The 18,998-nt window shown below is 36.3% G+C and overlaps 1 protein-coding gene and 1 long non-coding RNA gene across 22 annotated transcripts in view; one reads left to right on the plus strand and one right to left on the minus strand.

Moving 5' to 3' along the window:
* Positions 1–6,088, plus strand: part of LOC118644708 — an 86,497-nt gene extending 80,409 nt beyond the window's left edge. The window contains exon 2 of the long non-coding RNA XR_004962455.1: positions 5,799–6,088. This is a non-coding gene — a long non-coding RNA (uncharacterized LOC118644708). The remainder of the gene's footprint in view (positions 1–5,798) is intronic.
* The window catches only part of LOC105833385 (dystrophin, isoforms A/C/F/G/H), a 459,023-nt gene that overhangs the window by 90,309 nt on the left and 349,716 nt on the right, over positions 1–18,998 (minus strand). For 19 of the 21 annotated variants that reach the window (XM_036283830.1, XM_028191394.2, XM_028191395.2 and 16 more), the window contains one exon: positions 18,518–18,690. In XM_036283830.1, the coding sequence (XP_036139723.1) occupies positions 18,518–18,690 (173 nt within the window). The remainder of the gene's footprint in view (positions 1–18,517; positions 18,691–18,998) is intronic. The other 2 variants (XM_028191379.2, XM_028191372.2) reach the window with 1 other exon arrangement.

Below are 18,998 nucleotides of genomic sequence, written 5' to 3' on the forward strand. Positions count from 1 at the left end.
ATGAATTTATGAATATAAAACAATACACACTTCATATATGACAATCCATTTGATCAAAAGATGTATCGTTTTAAATTTGTCATTCAGATTTACAAAAACTTCTGCTCTGTTGATTATAACACGTTGCTGAATTTTTTCAATTGAATTGCATTTCTTGCACAAAAATACTCTAGAAACTGTCTGGTTTAAGTTAATAAGATTTTTCACAGGTTTTGTTATAAATTGTAACTTGACGTTAGTCATTTAAGAATAGATGGTTATTTAGTTGATTCTCTTGTGGAAGTAAAATGTAATAAACATTTTAACCTTATCAAGTCTATTTTTTTAGAAATGGGATATTGTCTAATTATTTTTAAAGATTTGGAAACCGCTAAACACAAAAATAAAGTTAAAACAAAAATTTAAAACGGCTAAAAAAATCTAAAATAATTAATCCAAGAAATGAAATATTATTACATTGTTTTTTGTAGATGTAATTTAGCATATTTTATTGTTTATTTATGCATGAATATAAAGATACTTATTATAAATGTTTTTTCCTTACAAATAACATTTTTGCATCAATAATTATTTTTCAATCATTGAAACAAAAGATTTGAAAATTATGCGCGATTTATTGCATTATGTATAATATAAATATCAGAAATTTGTACTATCAGAAATATTTTAGTAATTGCTAACAAAAGTAATACCGCATATTAAGTTGACATTCTAATTAATTTAAGAACAGAGAAATTACGATCTTATTATATAAATAATTTTTTAAATCATATGATTATATTTATCAATTAATGTTTAAGCAATTTTTTTAAAGCAAACCTTAGTCAAACTAAATAGCTTAATATTTTCAAAAAATATAATTTTTTAAAGATACTGATATGCATATATGTATTTAAAACAGTTAAATTAAATATTAATCTAAACTTTTATATAGTAATAGCAATCAATTTTTAGAGAAATTAAAAGTAAATCTAAAATATTACAAAAATAAAACAGACTGTTAATTTCTATTATTCATACAGCGTATATCTTTAAAAAAATAATTATTTTGTTAAAATTTGTAACAAATACGGATAATATTGTAATATAAAAATGTAAATATTACACATCACAAGTCATTAGTAAATTAAAATTATATTGTTCGTATCTTTATTTGCGCTCAACGTGATTAAAACATATGCAACAATATATACTGACAGTAAATCTCATTACAGACTTGATTAATATTGCTAAATAGATTTACGGTTTACTAAATAAATTTAATAAATTTATCCATATAGAATATATTAGTCATATAAATTTAAATAATTCTCGTTTACATCAGACAGTTTTAAGATCAATATTCTTAGAGCGCCAATCAAACTGATCAATTACAGAGGGTTCGTGTCAGAAATAATGGAAAACTTTTGTTCGTTCAGCATGCATCCTTTTACCGTTCTATTCTAGCAAATGAGAAATGTATTAAATCTTGATAGTACGAATCCATAGTGTGCTATCAAAATTCATTGCAGTCATCGATCTTGCGATAACATCGTGCGATCGCAATCCGCCACATGGTTGCGATAAATTAGCTGCCGTTATAAATAGATTTCATGTCTAGACGAAATTATTATTGAGATAGCGGCGAATTCACTCGCAAACATAACTTGCGCAGTAATACGAGATACATTTTGCACACGTCTACAAAATTATTTTAATTAAAAAAATTTTCTTAATTTTATAGCAATCCTTTTTTTGCATACAATTGTGAACGTATTTTGTTAAAGTAAAGGATTGTATTTATTTATTTTAAGGAAATTCTTATAAGTACATTAAATATCATTTATTTAAATAAAATAAATCTAATTTTAACAAATACTACAATTACTAAAATTAAAAAAAAAAACAATCTTTTTCTCAGCGTAATAAAATATGTTTTCGTTCTACAGAAATATTAGCATATTGTTGTGTGAATTAGTTATTTATTAGCGAATTATTACAAATGCGTTTGCATGCGTAATAAAGGATATTGATGGATATTAACATCCATTAATAAATACGTGTCATTTAACATTGAATAAATTCTCCTCGCTGTCAAACTGCCAATTAAATTAAACGCGCTCGATCGGAGAATGTATATAAGCTGTGCCAATGAAGTTAATTGTATTCTCTGCTTAATTTTCGAGTATTATGAATCGGTTAGCTCGTAAACGCGCGCGTCCAATAATTAACCGGTTCTTCTTCCATTCGCCGTATTTTTTAACTCGGAAAATTCCGTCTTACTTAACGACGCGGTCGTAAAACTAAAATCGACTCATTTCGCAGAGCGCGTTCGTTAACCACGACACGTCACCCCTGTAAAATGAAATGTACTGGAGTTTCGATCTTATCTCTTCTTTACACGTCGATAAACATCTGGACCATCGCGCAGACTTAAACGAGTTTCTGATTGAGGTCCGTGAAAATTTGTGGCGCACGTACGTCACCATTCCTTTGCGATAAAGCCTGGTTCGTTATCAACTGAATAACCACATTACAATTAGACGTGGGGATCTCTGCTCGATAAAGCTCTTTGATCTATTGTGCCGACGGCACGGCTGCTCGCCGTTGATGTTTCCCACGGAGACTCGTCAACGACATTGACTCGTCGCCGTCATCGTTCTTGTCGTCGCCGTCGCCGTACCGGTTAACGTAATAAAGCGGGCAAATGGAATTGCCGCAAACGGGCGGAGCGTTATAATTCAACTCGGGGGAACAATTTACCAGTACAATCCCAATCTGAGCGAGGTCGACTCGCTACACAAAACCGGCTCAAACTTCTACAATAAACAACATCAACAACGCCGCCATTAGCATCGCGCCGCTGGCGGATCTCCGCGTCGCGGTTTTCAGGGTGCAACTTTGTTCGTTATGGACAATTGGATAGTGTGATCATACTAAAAATTATACTAGAAATAAGGATCAATCATCCGTAATAGTAGACAAAAATCATTACGCCTGTGCAAATCGTTAGTAATAAACGTACACACAAAAAAAAATTTGATCGCGTAAATTTAAAAGTTAATAGATTCAATTAAAAAGATATAAACTAGATAGCTTATTGTTAAATACACAGGTATATAATATATTAGCTGTAAAAATTAAAAATTCAATTATGATAACCAGAATTCTGATCTGGTAATAAATGCATTTTGTACAATGTATTTCATATTATAATGTGAAAATTAAGTTTCAAGAACAGTTCTATAATGCGTTTTTATAGAATAGATGGTGTTTATTTAGAAATGTAAATTATTTGAGGCTCAAATAAGAAAATCTTTATTGAAAAAAAATTTTAAGTATATCTAATGTAAAAACGCATTTTGGTTCAAACAAAATTTCTCCTTCATGACTGGACTCGACATTTTGTAGTGTTTAATAAATTTAACTATAAAGATTTGGTTAATATCCTTTGGTTAGATAAAACTTCTTACTTATGCACATTAGATTTTTCCATTAAAAAGTTATGCTTAACTAAATATATTTAATATAAAAAATTATTTCTGACAAGATTCTTTTTCAAATGTTGATAAGATTTTTTTTTCAAGTAATATGCAAAATCTTTTTTAATAGTTTCCATAAAAATACATTTTAAGAACTGTTTTATATTTATTATAAAAAGTATTATTGGACATTTGCCGTATATAAATAAATGTTGTTAATATAACGAGAGGAAAATAAATATAGATATGATATAACCAATTGGTATTAATCACCCGGAAAGGATCTCAAATAAGTGCTGACCTATCGCAAGATGAAATCTACTATTCACTCCTATCGGATTGTAGTAGTTTCATTGGAATCAGCTACTATGTTCGTATTCAGTAAATTATGAGTTCCATTCGATAGCAATTCCGATAAGCTTCTGGTTTACGTGTTTATGTGTTTTACAGTTGTTGCATCGGTGACGCACATTACTTCACGTATAAATCCATTATGTATGAGATGGGAAAACGTAACCCTCGCAACGTTCCGTATATTTTTCAATATTTTAGCGACCCTTTCGATTATTCCGAGGATCAAAGGTATTTCTCGATCGGGTTAACCTAGGGACAAGTTGACCATCACAAAGAAAGAAGGCAACATTGTCTGATTCATGTTCAATTTCAAGTCTGACTGAGGTTTTTGGACAACAAAACAAAAGCAGCAACGCACGAAATTGCTGTCAATCAACGCAGTTTATCGATAATGTAATATAATATGCATATAAAATGCATGGATCGTCACGCGCAAAACCGGTGGAGTACTGGCCTGGTTAATTAGATCTCGCCGGCGATCTATTACGCAATTTAATGGGCGGTTGTCGTTCGCGGAAAACGCAATATAAACTTCCGCCCGTAAAACGGATTCGCAATGAGAACGTTTGCGAAACGTTTGTGCAAATAACAGTAACGCATATTTTGTCGCGATTTTGTATTCGAGTTGCAACTTCCGCGCGTTTCGTATCGCAGTCTGGGCAAATGGTTGAAATATTTTTGCTGTGATGTTTTTCATATTCACATAACTGTACCGCAAGATTATATCTGAATATGATATGCAACGATCTCAGTGTACACGTGTACATCCGGTTAAATAGTATGACCGTTTCGGATGATGCGTTGTAAAATACAAGAGGAAAATATAGCTGCATATCAAGCGTTACGACGTTGATAGCTTAATAAACTTCGGTTGCTTGTAAAAATATTGCGGCAGGTCAGATTATATAATATTTTAAAATTTAAATAAAACTGATAAATGCACAAATAATCTTTTGTATATTTTATTTCCCGCCCTCCTCCTCGCCTGCAAAAAATAAAATAATCATATTTCTCATATTTTGCTAGGCGATAGCACAGTGCAAGCTGTAGGAATTTTTGATAATTGATTAATTAATTAACCGGAAACTCAGTCACTCGTTCTTCTTTCGTGTCGGTGTATAATAAGAAATGAACTTTCTCCTATAATAAACTTGCTGAGACCACATTAGCGTGCAAACGTTCAGATTACAATATCACACTTTAAAGAGAATTTTCTGATTGGACACACATCGTCCGAATAAATATCGATTGCAGAACGGCCGACGAAAGCATGTGGTTAATCCACCTCGCGGATTTGCTAAGCGACGGCGAATCGGGGAACCGCTTGAATCGGTTTATGGTATTTCCTAATGAGAACGCAAATACCGAAGTGAGGGAATTATCCGAGGGGAGGAGAGAGGAAAAGCAACGTCTACATTTAGATCGCGGGGATTCCCAGAATACGCTGAGGAGATTTCGAACTATTTTTTCGCGGCGTCGGCGTCGGGCGATCGAGCGATAACGCACGGGCAGCGATTTTCGATCAAGTGCGATCGATACATCGGTACTTCATCGATACGCGGACTAGCCATAGGGCCAAACACGGTTCGTAATTTCTACAGTGTAACAATATTAGTCAGGAATATACCTTCAAACATCAAAGGTGAACGATATTGACTAAGTTTAGTCGATATAAACAGCTAAAACGCGAGCTGAATATGCACTGCTGCAACTTTGCTCTGTTCATGCCAGGTCAAATGCCTCTAATCTACTGATCTATGCGTAATTTGATCCTAAACAGATCCTAAACATCCAAAAGGGTCGCGGTAAAATAGGGCAATTCAGCTATATCAGCCGCATCTATCAAAAACTTAATTTATCGGTACTATTTACAGGGATTATTTACTATGTTTAAGATAAATAAATTGTACCAATAAATACTTTATATTGCACTACTACTATAAAAAATTTTTCAAGTAAAATGTTTACTTTTTATATTTTCAGAAATTCTTACCGTCTTCTTTACCGTATGTCAAAAGAAGTTGGATACATATGGCCACTCATAAATGGAACGTTTAAGCTGAATCAATACAACAATACAAAAGTTAAGCACCTATATTTTTATACGCTCCATTCTTTATTCTCTTTCTATACTTATGTATGTTTCACGAATCATTTTACGTAGGTTGTAATACATTGCTGCGCTACTTACAACATTGGCAAATTGATTCAACTTAATACTGATGGTTTCGTTAACATTACTAATAAAAAATTAAAATCATATCATGATATAGCATAAAAGCTCATAATAGAATGATTCGAGCAAATTACCTTCACACTTTCTATTTTTTCTGATTTTTGCAGCATAAATTCCTGCACGTATATACCAAAGTTACTCATATATATTTCAATTAATTAAAAATATATCTTGTTCATATTTAACCATGTTTTCGACTCGGATGCTACGTAAAGATTGATCGTAATTATATATCTGATTTCTTTAAATGGCAGAAAAGGACAAAAAGGAGTGAATTATTTCTCCGCATAAATTAAATCTTTATCTGAAAAAGGTGGCTAGGTAAATCACGACGATTCGATTGTCGGCGTGCCACCCGCGGCACGTGGAGACCCTTTGTTCCATCGAGAATCTCATTTCACGGATCCCGATTTGAGTGGCCACGCGGCTGGACAAAAAGCTCTTCCTTTCGTTATCCTTCTCGTCATTTCCTCGCCAAGCGGACATCAGTCGTCTTCTACCTAAGCTACGGTCACAGCGTCGTCAACCCCAGTTGGCCGACACAATACGGCCGGGTGTGATGCTGCGTCCCGATGCATCCTTAGCGGAGGATCTTCTCGGAGAGCCTCCAGCCGGAAATTAAAATTTCTGAACGGGTCAAGTCGCCGGGGTCGTCGGAGGGCGCGCTCGTTCACGCTCGATGAACACGAGACTGCCTTCTTTCATTGACTTCGCCTCTGTGTTCGTTCCTACGTCCGTCACGGGTGCATCGGAGATCCGACGGATCGTCCATCGATTCGCGCTGCCCATTGCATTCCATTTCTCTGTGGAATTGTCCGCGATTTGTATTCGCGACGATAGTCGCTGACAATGCCGGCGGTTACGCGCACGCTTCCGGCCAATTTCCTTTCGCGGGACCCGGACATTGACGGAAACGCGGGGCGGAGAAGGTGAAAAACGGACACCTGTGTGTCGCGCCATTTGCGAGGACGTTACAAATTTGAGTCACGCTCACATGTCCACGTACAGGAGGAAGTGAAAAATGAGCGATCGCGTGAGAAATAGATCTGCAATAAATGGAAATAGAAAAACACGATAATTGGCCGATGGCATCCGAAGAAACATGAAACGTACATTACAGAAATTCAAAGATATACGTAAAAATTAATAGAAATTGTTTTATTATAAAGAGACATAAATTTTAAAATCATTTCTTTGTTAACGACAATATTTTTCAATTGTTTGTAGAGAAACAGTTTTTCATGACATTACAGTTTTTTAATAAAATATTACAATAGAGTAAAATATTACTTTTTTAAAATTATCTGCAATTTCTTACTATTATCGCGAAATATTAATATCACAATTATTAGAAATATGTAAATCAAACATTTATAAAATCAAGTCGAATTAAATATGATTTCAATGATTCTTCTTAATAGAGAAAATTAATTACAAACATTTAAAAAATAAGTAATTATAAATTATTATTACTTTTAAAAAGTGTTAAAAGCAAACATTTACAGTTAATATTATACATAATAAATGTAAAGGTACTATTCTGATTATAAATAATTAAATAAATTAAATATTAAATCATACATAAAAACAAATTATAATGTTATTATTAAAATAATAGCACTTTAGTGCACTTAATTAAAAAAATATAATACGACAAATTTTATTTTCAAATCTTATTTTAAATCTTATAAAATCGTGATAATATGTTAAAATAAATTTACGAAGCAATTATTTATTGTGTGTGTGTGTGTGTGTGTGTGTGTGTATGTGTGTGTGTGCATACAAATTTTAATTTATAAAGTTTAGAAATGTGTGATTAAAAAATTTTAGAAACCAACAAATAAACAAGTGTAAAAATTAGTATGTGCTGATAAAACGTACGGATATAAAACAAAATAAGCAATTAATTGAAAATCAAATCATTGATAATCGACATTTTGAAACTTCGAACTTTTCGGATTCAAAAAATAAGTCGAATTAGAACTATTCGCACACCACCAGCAGTTTTTTCACAAACTTATTTTGAAAGTTGCAAATATGCACGAGAAAAAAGCATCTATAATCCTATGAAATAAAAATTTATTGAACTCAAAAACCCATGAGAAAGCAATTTCTTCAGTTATTTTTGTTGGTAGCCGATTTTTTAAATCAGAAAATCAATTTGCGCACACAGACGTATAGTATACTCTATAGTAAGTCATTCTGCCCAGAATACATCGAGAAATTTGAAAATCGAGTTTACAGAGAATTTGTTTCACCTTTCAGTATTAAGTCGCATCACGGCATTGGTTTTTCTTCAATCTTTTTGCTGCATTCGAATACATTTTAGTTTCCAATACGTTCGATTCACAGTTGTCAGTAGTCTCGTAAAACGAAAATTGCATTTATGATTATTAAATATAAAAGTGCATTATTTAATAGTATGCAAATTACAGAAACGTATAAAAAATGTACACTAGAATACAGCTTTTTTAGAGCGATTATTTAAACATTTTCAGACTCGTTTAGACTCTATATTTATTAATTTTTGGTTTATATTAAGAAATAATTGGAGCCATCGGTCATGGTTTCCAAACGTGACCACGCGACACAAACGTGAATAACTCGTCGCGAGAATTAGTGCGAGAAATTGGGGATAGAGCGAGTTAGAAGTTTTCGAAAGTATGACTCCAACTGAAATAATCTCGAATAAATGACGAACGTGCGTATTCGAATGTGCTCGCAGCGAAATGCTATTCGGATCTCGTCGAAATTTTTCGAAACACAACGGAGCAGCCGAAAAAGCTTTCCGTCGATAATTCAAATACACTAACATCTCCGCGCCGTGCAGAGAGCGTCATTTTCGCGATTCGTGAACGAGCCCGAACGTAGCCGGGATCTTTAAGTCGAGATTAACGGGGGAAAATACGAGAGTTCGATCGACTGCGCTCATAAACGGATGAAATCCTGCACTCATACGAATTCGCCCGGCCGCGCGGTACACACGCGGGATTCAGAATGGCTAAGTAAACGTCGGGTCGCATCTGGCGCGGAGGACGTAATGCCCGGCAATAAGGACGGTCCCGAATTACGTACCAACAGGACTTGAGCGCGCTTCCTGCCGCCCTACATAAACCAAATGTAAGCGCTTTAACATGGGGACTCGTTAACCCTCTCGACCCTCGTAATACCGCGAATAACATTCGTAATACTTAAACATCCGGCCAAGCCAAGGGAATAAATGAAAAAAAAAAAAGATGTTTTCGTACCGCGATATTACGGAGGTAACGGCTGACAAATAAGCGTGGTTACACATTGCCGGGCTCGAATATGAAATATAGAGTGAAGTATAACGAATAAATATCGAATTTAGAGATAAATGGCAACAAATAACAATTATTTTTTTTACGCTGCGAAAGAGCTCGAAGTTCTTTTTTTTTTTTTTTGTAAACCACGTGTGAAAAATTCTTTTTACAAATTTTTACCTGTCACAGAATACCTGTATCAATGTCCAAAAATAAAAGAGATATTTAAAAGTGTACAAATATTTATGGATATTCGTACTCAGAATTTCAGTTAGAGGAGGGCAAAGTTTTAGTTTCTTTGAATACCTCTGCTAGCTTCAATTCTTTAAGTTTCTCTTTTTTAATTGTTTTATCGCTCTTGAAAAATAAAGCGTACTAGCTAACAAGCATTTAACTTTTTATTGTAACTTAATTCTTTCCCCTTGCCAAACTTTATGGCAAGCTGCCCCCTCTCTTCTCCACATTTATGCAAATATTAAATATAATCGTATGTGCCTGTAATGGTAAATGGATCTTTAAAGCGATCGTTTAACAATTTCCCTGGCTAAATTGAACCTGGGTTGTTCGCATAGCGGTATCGAATAAAGCTTGAATTGCACTTATCGGGTGGGATCAGCGGATATCGATGCATCACCTTCTTCAGATTAGCATTAAGCTGCACCTTATTATACTTTAAGCTTACATTATTGCTTTGCGCCGCGACACGCGTTGGAAATACATTCTAGTAAACCAGCCGGGATCAGTGAGTTACGGTCGGCCAGAGACTAGATGCCGGAAGGAAGTTTCAGACAGCGCGACAGATTTGTTGATGTCATTGTTGGTGCTCTTGACGCAACGTCGAGTTCGCGAACGCTTTTGAATGCTAGAAATGCATGTTCCGCACACGTAAATTTGGAAATAACAATAGTACAGCGGGCAGCAGATGCGGATTAAGAGACTAATCGTCTTTAATAATTGAGCAATTAATTGTTATACGAAAAGAACAATTTTACTGAAGTTTCGCTTAAAAATTCCGACACAGACGACATCTGAAAACAACTTTGTCAAATTATCAAATTAATTATATATTGTAGAACGCTCCAAACGGTTGCTGGATCGACATTTTTTTGCAGCACTGCTCATGTGTTTAAGCATTGTACGTAATTATGTTAATGGTTTTATTTTAACAAAATTATTTTCAAATCTGTAACTAGCTGAACTTTTTAATACTTCAGCAAAACCGTATTCTCGAGCTTGTCACGTTATAATTATATAAAGGGTCACATTCTCTTGCTAGTGTTCCAAATTATACAAATTTGTTCCACATTTCTAATATATTGTAAAAATATCTATTTCTAAGAGAAATAAAAAGATTATCTTCATATATAATTATTAAATGTAAAAAGTCGAATGTAATCATTACAATTCTTTCGTAAATGTGATTCTACAACTAATTTGATGCTGTCCATCATTCTTGCATCGTCATATGTGTCGCCGTAGAACTTTTCACCACCATTTCGATTGATCACAAGCGTCGTCTCTTCGTTATTGTAGCTAGCAACTTTCCATTTTTACGTTCGCTTTTCCGTGCGCGTTCTCGTGTTCTGGTCACGAAGGCATTGCTTCGAGTTTTGTGGGATATCGGCAAACCGATTCGATTCTCTCTCTTCCACCTTCCCTCCCCTTTCTCTCTCTCTCTCTCTCTCTCTTTCGCATTCTACGATTTCTTTCCCCGATTCCAACAAATTTCCTGCTCCAGTCGTTCGTTTCGTTATCGAGCGCTGCCGTCTTCATGTTGCCACGCGTTACCACACGTTACGTGCGACGTCACGTAAAAATAACTTTCGATTTGCTGCAATCGGGAGAGAAAAAGGCCCGGCCGGGCAGCGCCGAACGAGTTTGTACGTGACAGTCTCCGCGGCGAGCGACGTGTCTCGCTCGGGGAGCCGGCGAGCGAGTGAGCGCCGCCGCCGCCGTTGCCGCGCACCGGGGGGACCAACTGATAAGACTCGCCGAGCGATTCATCACGACCCCCGCGATTATCTGGCTGTCAGTTCCGGTCCGACGATGGATCAAACGTCGTGTTCCCGCGCGCTGTTCCGCCGGTGTGTCGCGGCGTGTTTTTGCCGTCGCGGCTTGTCCGGCTCCGCTCGTGAGATAGTCGCGGACGAATCGGACGTACGGCGACGCGTTCGGCCGCGTAATCTGAAATTATTCCCCTTCGAGACAAAGTTCCCGTCAATCTTATTTATGGAAATGTCACTGATCAAATGAGAAGTTATTTTAGCGCGCTTGTGACCGTCTTATCATTTACACGCGCCTACGTCGTGTAAAAAAATATCCACATATTATTCTCGTATCTTATAAGTAAATCTTATAAGTATGTGTTATCATTAAAAATAAATTTTTATGTTAAATACGTGCGACACATCATAAGTAACATTTTTTTTTGTTTGAGTATCGAAATATACATGAAGAGGAGAAAATAGTATTATTAATTATAAATTATGATCTTTTTTACATTTTATATGATAATTTTATTAACAATCAACATTTTGAAAACTTAAAATTTCCATTCGCCAATATATTATTCCATCTCAGAATTAAAAAATATCTAATACTTAGGATATTATTTATAAAAATGTAACAAAAGCAGAAATAGTAATGTGGTCCCTCTACTAAAATTAATTTAAAAAATTAGTTTTATATTAAAGTCTTTCAATATGAAATTATATGTTTAATCAAAATACACAGAAATTATTGTAAAATATATGCAAATATATATTTAACTTTATATAGCTGAATAAAATGTTAAATAAAAAAAGGCACCCAAATATACATAATATTCATGTACATATCCTATAAAAAATAAGAAAGATTGTATAACTCGTTAAAATATACTTTAAAAAATTTCAAAATACTGAAAACATAGCTAATAACAAATATTGGTTATATATTGGCATATTAGCGGGCTGTTAAACAAATAATTCCATAAGAAATCACTAAAATTCCTCCCGGAGATATTACGAATAGCCATAATACTTTCTCTATTATTTTAAAATACATTATATACGTTTTCGCAGCATAAGAAAATCATTGTACATTTTCGAATGTAGTTTATCGTAATTCTACTAGATTTATTAAAAAGATTTAAAGAATTGGATTGAGATGTGGACAAAAACGTGAATTAGAAACGTTTAGAAAAATGATTTATATGCTCGACTACGCTGCCACACAGAATACTACTTGGCGAGATGTGCCTCTCTGATCGGTTAGATGGGACGATCGAGGCTTAAGCTTCACCGGAGACCCCGGGCCGTCCTCAAAGGCTGTATCTTCAATTGTGCACAAGAGCTACGTCTGCGTTTCGCTTTCGTCTGCTTTACTGGCGCACACGTGGCACGAATACACGCATGAACGCACCGCTGCATTAATCTAAGCGGTAATACTGCTGCTCGAGACACCCACATAATTATTCCTCCCGATTCCTGTTTTCCGTTTAACAAAGCGTCGCTTTGGCTCCCAGACTTCGCAGCGTCTCGCCTTCGGATGTGACTGGACTTTGTGTGTGCGCCTACCTCGATATACCGCGCCCGCACGATATGCAGCCGAGTCCTCGCGACTGCACTTACAAATACGACGAGCGGTGCGTTTTCATCTGCCTTTCGGATTTTTCGCGTCGCTACATCGACGCTCCGAAGCGCGATGGAATATTAATTTGTTCCGATCGAGCGCGGACGACACGTTTATGCCCCGCAGCCACTCGAATTCTTTTTCATTTTGCCCGTGTTTTTCATTGAACTGTTGAATCCCGCGTCAGCTGGTCAGTAAATAAATTCGCAATTCGCGTCGCTACGCTTGGGGAAAAAAAAAACGCGGACAAAAAAAATTATTAATTGATAGGTAACCGTTTGTCATCGCAGTTATAAATAAGCCGGGAGAGCGCGTGCGTAACTCAGTTTTCCGACACTTACGGCGCACAATGTAGCACGTACCGCGTGCGAATAAATTTATTATATTATAAAATTCATTCGTGGCCCAGAAATTTCGCTTAAAAAAAAAAAAAATGCCACGGAAGAACGAAACGAGAGTGGGTTCCCCTCCTCCCCCCGTGCGTAGCTGCGCATCAATGAGGATTTATCGGCTCGTAGTACAACCGCGTCGATTGTCGCGGTGTATAATTTCACGCGTCGCGGCGGCCGAACGCGAATCCATATCTACGCAAACTTTCGTAGCGACGCGCGTGTGCGCTCGCAATTTGCTCTTTTGTGTGTGTGTGTGTGTTTTTTTGCTTTCGTCGCGAACAATAGGTCATTCGGGATGAACCACGCTGGCGATTGTTACACAAGTTTACGCGAGACTCGAGCTGCGCGGGGGAGACGGCCGGGCGATGCATCGCCTGCAAACACTCGCGCGGTCCGTAAACCTTTATTTGCCGTGTCCGGATGCTGGTGCGCGCCGGGGAAGCGCCGCCGGATGTTGGACAAGTCCGAAAAGTCCGCGTATCCGACCGCCGGATGCTGTCGCCGTTGCCGGCAGCGTGCGTGCCGAGGTAACTAATTGCCCTTCTCACCCCCTCCCCCTTCCCTCCCTCCCTCCCGCCCCTCCTGGCTCACTTGGTATTGATTTTACCGACCGGTTCCGGTATCTTTTGCGGGAAAAACAAAAAATATAATCAGTGCGAATGTAACGACGGCGAAAAGAGGGTCGGGGCCGGGACGACTTTTTATCCTCGTTAATCTACGTCGGCCGCGACGAGACGGTTGCATCGATCACGAAGTCCACTTAACGTGCATTTTGATAAGTCATCGCGATGTTTATTCCTGGCGGGACAACTCTTTCGCAAAGAGCATATTCCTGTTGCGCGCAAAAGCGCCTCTGCGAGGGCCATAAATTTAGCGAATCCGACGTGGAGGATTTAACGAAGATTTTGTTAATGAAGACCGTATGGGGCGCCGTACCGCAGGAGTCGCATTTAACAAATCCGATTTTCATATTATCTCGGAGATTTTTTTTTACAAAAACACGCCTTTAAAGCTTCAAATTGACATTTCCAAAATTCACTTAAAACCAACCGAGAGAATAAATTTTATTGTGCATCTATATAATGCTCTTAATTCACAAAATGTATTTAATTTTTACAGCTTGAATTAATGCCGCAACTAATGTTATTTAATCCATTTAAAAACTGTGACAAGATAATTACAACTGAAACGCGACATGTAGAATCGCGCTTTATACTGATTCCATGTAATTTAAGCGACTTATCATTTGCAGCAATTTCTCTGCGATCAATTGTCAGTTCGCAATAAAGTGAAACTATTGTCACGCACACTTGCCACGCGGAGTTGAGTTAATCTGAAAAATTCTCTCACAAATAACATTGGCGGTATTCGCCGATGATTTCGTTGAGTTCGGTGCCAAAAACGATCGTCCGTTGAATTATCGGCTTTGGCATTTGTGGCTTGATTGCGGAGTTACCCCTAAAGTGCTGCTGCGGATTTGAAGGAGAAAGAGAGAAAAAGAAAGAGGAGGGGGAGTGAAGCAGAAGGAGAGAGCACACGGAAATGAGAGAGAGAGAGAGAGGGAGGGAGAGGGAGAGATCGACCGATAGATACAGATTGACGGACGGAGAACGAAGGCTGACGAAGAGAGTCGGTAGGTACCAATAAATATGGTCGGCGAGCGTGAACTTCTATCCCCTTCTATACGTGACGCCCTCGTAGTTCGCATCCTGCACGAATATCTCTCCGGTAATCAAGCTCCTGGCCGCAATTCGGACTAATTAATGGAGACTGATTGCACGGGTCTTTTATCGGGATTGACCTTAATGCTGACTTCATACTGTTACACTTATTTTCCCCGCTAACGGACGCATTGCATTGATTAGATTAAAATAAATTTTTGTAAAAAAATAGTCCTTAGTAATGGTCGTTAAGATTTCGCGAATTAACATTTTTTACTTACCGAGGTTGTTAGAAATCAGTGCTAATTATTTTAAACGACCTTTTTGACATTTACTTAACTATGCTAATATTTTCATCATCAAGATTCAAGTAAAATAAATATCTTGATTTTTTAATTTATAGAAAAAATAAAGAGATTAAACTTATATTAATATTTCTTTTATTAGATAAGTGCTCAGAGCAACGTGCAAAACTCGATAAAGCTACGTATATTTAGTTCGCTACAGTAATTTCGATCCAGGTCAGAGAGTTGGTCAGACTAAACAAAATAAAGATATCCGCTTTAAGATATATTTTTCTGTATCCATTTCATATCACTATCTCCTGTATTTATATCACGAAATAAGATCGAAGCATTGCAAGATCTAACGTAAAAAGTAGGGTGTTCTATCTATAGTTTTTCGTCACTGGAATTTTATGAGAGCCACGTCAGTATTTACTTTCACGCAATCTATTCTACACAGAACAAACTTTTTCTCCCCCTCGAGAGTTACGAGATTTCTCTTAAAAATAATTTAAGTTTTCATAATTGCGACTTTTTTTATATTTCTTTCATATCTTTTTCTCAATGCACATAGCAAAAAAAAAGCAATTTGATTGAAATTGTATCAAAGCTGAAATTGAAAATTAGATGAAGCTAAAAATGTTGTAGACTATTGTCAGTCGAAAGTGTCACAGGATACGTACTTTGATGCGTACGTGAGACGTAATTACATCTTAATCATACACTCTAATGGCAATTCTAACGAGTTCAACGACAAGTTCGTAATAGAGAAATCAAATTGAATAGGCTAAATTCCGCATAAACGGCCAAAATTGTTCGCAAGTTGCGCGGCGCTCTGCTGACAAATCGATAGAACTTTCCTTCCACCCCTAGCGTACATCCAACCGCGGACTTTCTCTTCGGAAATATCCAGATACCCTTCAACAACGTGCAGTTGCATAGTTATCCATGCGAAGTTTATAAGGGGGGGGGGGGGGATCTCGGAGTCGATGTTCGGGCCTAGAATTAACACACCGCTATAAAGTTTCCAGGGGGAATCCGATTACGGCCGACCACGGTAAAGTCTCCGCAAATGGATCTGCCGCGAAAGTTTCCAAAAACGTTAATCGATCGATTTGGTCGCACGGTCAATGATGTCGGGCAAGCTTGGCGCGGACCGTAACCCATTTATGCCTTCCGGAATAAGGACCAAACTTTGTCCGATCAATGATGCAATCATTAATATTAATGATCGAACAATTTTGCACCAGAAATACGTGTACGGTATATTCGATCGGTATGAATATTACGAATATAATACGGCTAAATTTAATAATTGAAATGAATAAAAGTGATACGCAACATATTGAACATATTCGAGATGTTTGATTAACTGCGTATAATTAACTAAATAATGACAATGAAAATCTGTTAGTACTAGGAGCACGTTGGAAACGATATATCCCGGATACAAATTTAATTTACTCAATAGTTTACCGTATAATTTTAAATGCGTTAAAATGTTAAAAATATTAAATATATGTATATATGTAATAACATATATAAATATGCATTTTTCCAAGTAATATAAGCATTTTAAATTAAAATAGATATAAATATATATTTTTTTGCTCTATGAAAAGATAAGCTAAATTAAATTTCAAGTATAAATTTTATGCAGCATTTTATAGAGAACATGTTTCACCAATCCTTCTTTATGTTACATCGCAATTTTATCGGAACATATCTATGCGGGATTTGTCTGTCAGACCTCTCGATATGCTTCAAAGTCTTACATCTATGTAGATATAAATGTTTCCTTGCGAAAACATTTTTCTTTCTTTCGAGGGAAAGAAGATTTTTCATCGATTGCAATGTTTCTACAGCTGGTCCTGCATCGAGATCGATAAAGTATCACCTTTATCGACATTTTCGTTCTTTTAATGCTCAACAACGTTCCGTTCGGATGAATAATATAAAACAGGCAAGAATAACATTATGTTAAACTATATACAGCCTTGCTATCAGATCAATGCGCTTGGATATGGTTACCGCGGAAGTTCGATGCGCTTTCTAACAGTCCATGGTTGCATAGTCGAACAGTCGAAGAGAAGTTTACGCTACGTTTGAGGCTAAATTGGATCACGAATTCTCAAAGTTTCCACCGGAAAATCCTGTGAGGATTTCCTATGAACCGACAGTGCAAACTAAACGAGCTTGCGAACAAAAACGGGGTTTAAATTCTGTACTTTTCGATTATTAAAAAATTAAATCTCTCAAAAAAGGGGAAAGAGGAAATATTAAAAATAATATATTTAATGGTAGATTAAATTTTCAAATTTATCTTATATGATAATTTGTAACTTCATTACGTTTGTTATGTACTATTCTAAAACGTGAAAATAGTTCTCAAATTGCACAGTTTTTGGCTTCTAATATAAATTATTTCCGGCAGCACGCAAGAATGGTGCTCACTATAACAGATTACTTGTATACATGCTGATTCTTTTTATAAATTACAAAATTTTTTTCCACAATGTACAATCTTTTTAACCGAGCGAACAAGTCAATTTGTTGCCGTAATGAAATTTTCACCTTCGTCGCGGATCTCTTTTTAACGCGCGTTTATTTTTATTCTCCGCACATAGTGGGCATTATTATGACGCATAACTGCAACGCCACCAAAGCAGAATGGTACGCCGAGAATGCGGAAGCTCATAGTTAATCCACTATTCACCCTCGCTAACCCACCCCGCGGAAGAATGTATGAAATTGTTCGCATGTCAAAAGTCAAAACTTTCTAGTGTTACGGTCGGCACGGTTCGCTGTTCCGCGAATTTATGCAATGCGTACGTAACAATTTCTTTTATTCTTTTTCTTTCTTAAAGAATTATAGAAAGACTCACAGAGGCGCCGCGTATTACGAATTTTCATGCTTTTGCGCTGAATGCGTTGTGCGTTTCAAAGTTATTCTCTTGCCGAAAAAGTCAACCTGCTCTCTCTCCGAGTTGGCCTTTTTCAAGGTGTTGATTTACGACCCCATTTCACACGCGAAAACTGTCTTTTGCGCGATAGTACGAGGAAAAATATTTCTGTTATGAAAATCAATGCACCTTATATATTCATTCTCACAATGTTCTGCAATACCCTTGCTATGCAATTTTGTATTATAGTATTATTATTTTAATAATTTTTTTTTTCAGCAAACACAGTTAAGGATAATGATGTTGATGATCGGAAATTCTGGCACTTACCTGATTGCCATACTCTTTGCCTTTAGGTGATGCCATCTCTGGTTCATTTCATCTAATCGACGTTGTAGCATAACAGCGTCATCTTGACTCGCCAGTGAACTCAATAATTTTCGTCCGGTGCCGTTCAAAGATGCATAAACGTCTCGGTGCGTTTCAATTTCCGACTGAAGATCCTGCAACAAGCAGGAGGATGCCTCCTTAGATCCTTAAGAACAAGATTACAGGATTTTATGGGAAAGGTGACAATTGTTTAAAAAAGTATGTAGAGAATACAATACTTTTTATATTTTGTGTAGAAACAAAACGTAATACACACATACACACACACATTTGTTATTTTTATAATTTTCCCAAAATAAATAGCAATCCGTATAAATATTATACTTTTATAAAATTGATCAAAAAACTTTTTGTCAGAACGGTGTGAAGAATTTCACACCATTTATTTTTTCGTTGCATCGTTTGTCATTATTTGCGGAAA

Source organism: Monomorium pharaonis, chromosome 3 (assembly GCF_013373865.1).
Source record: "Monomorium pharaonis isolate MP-MQ-018 chromosome 3, ASM1337386v2, whole genome shotgun sequence".
Taxonomy (NCBI): domain Eukaryota; kingdom Metazoa; phylum Arthropoda; class Insecta; order Hymenoptera; family Formicidae; genus Monomorium; species Monomorium pharaonis.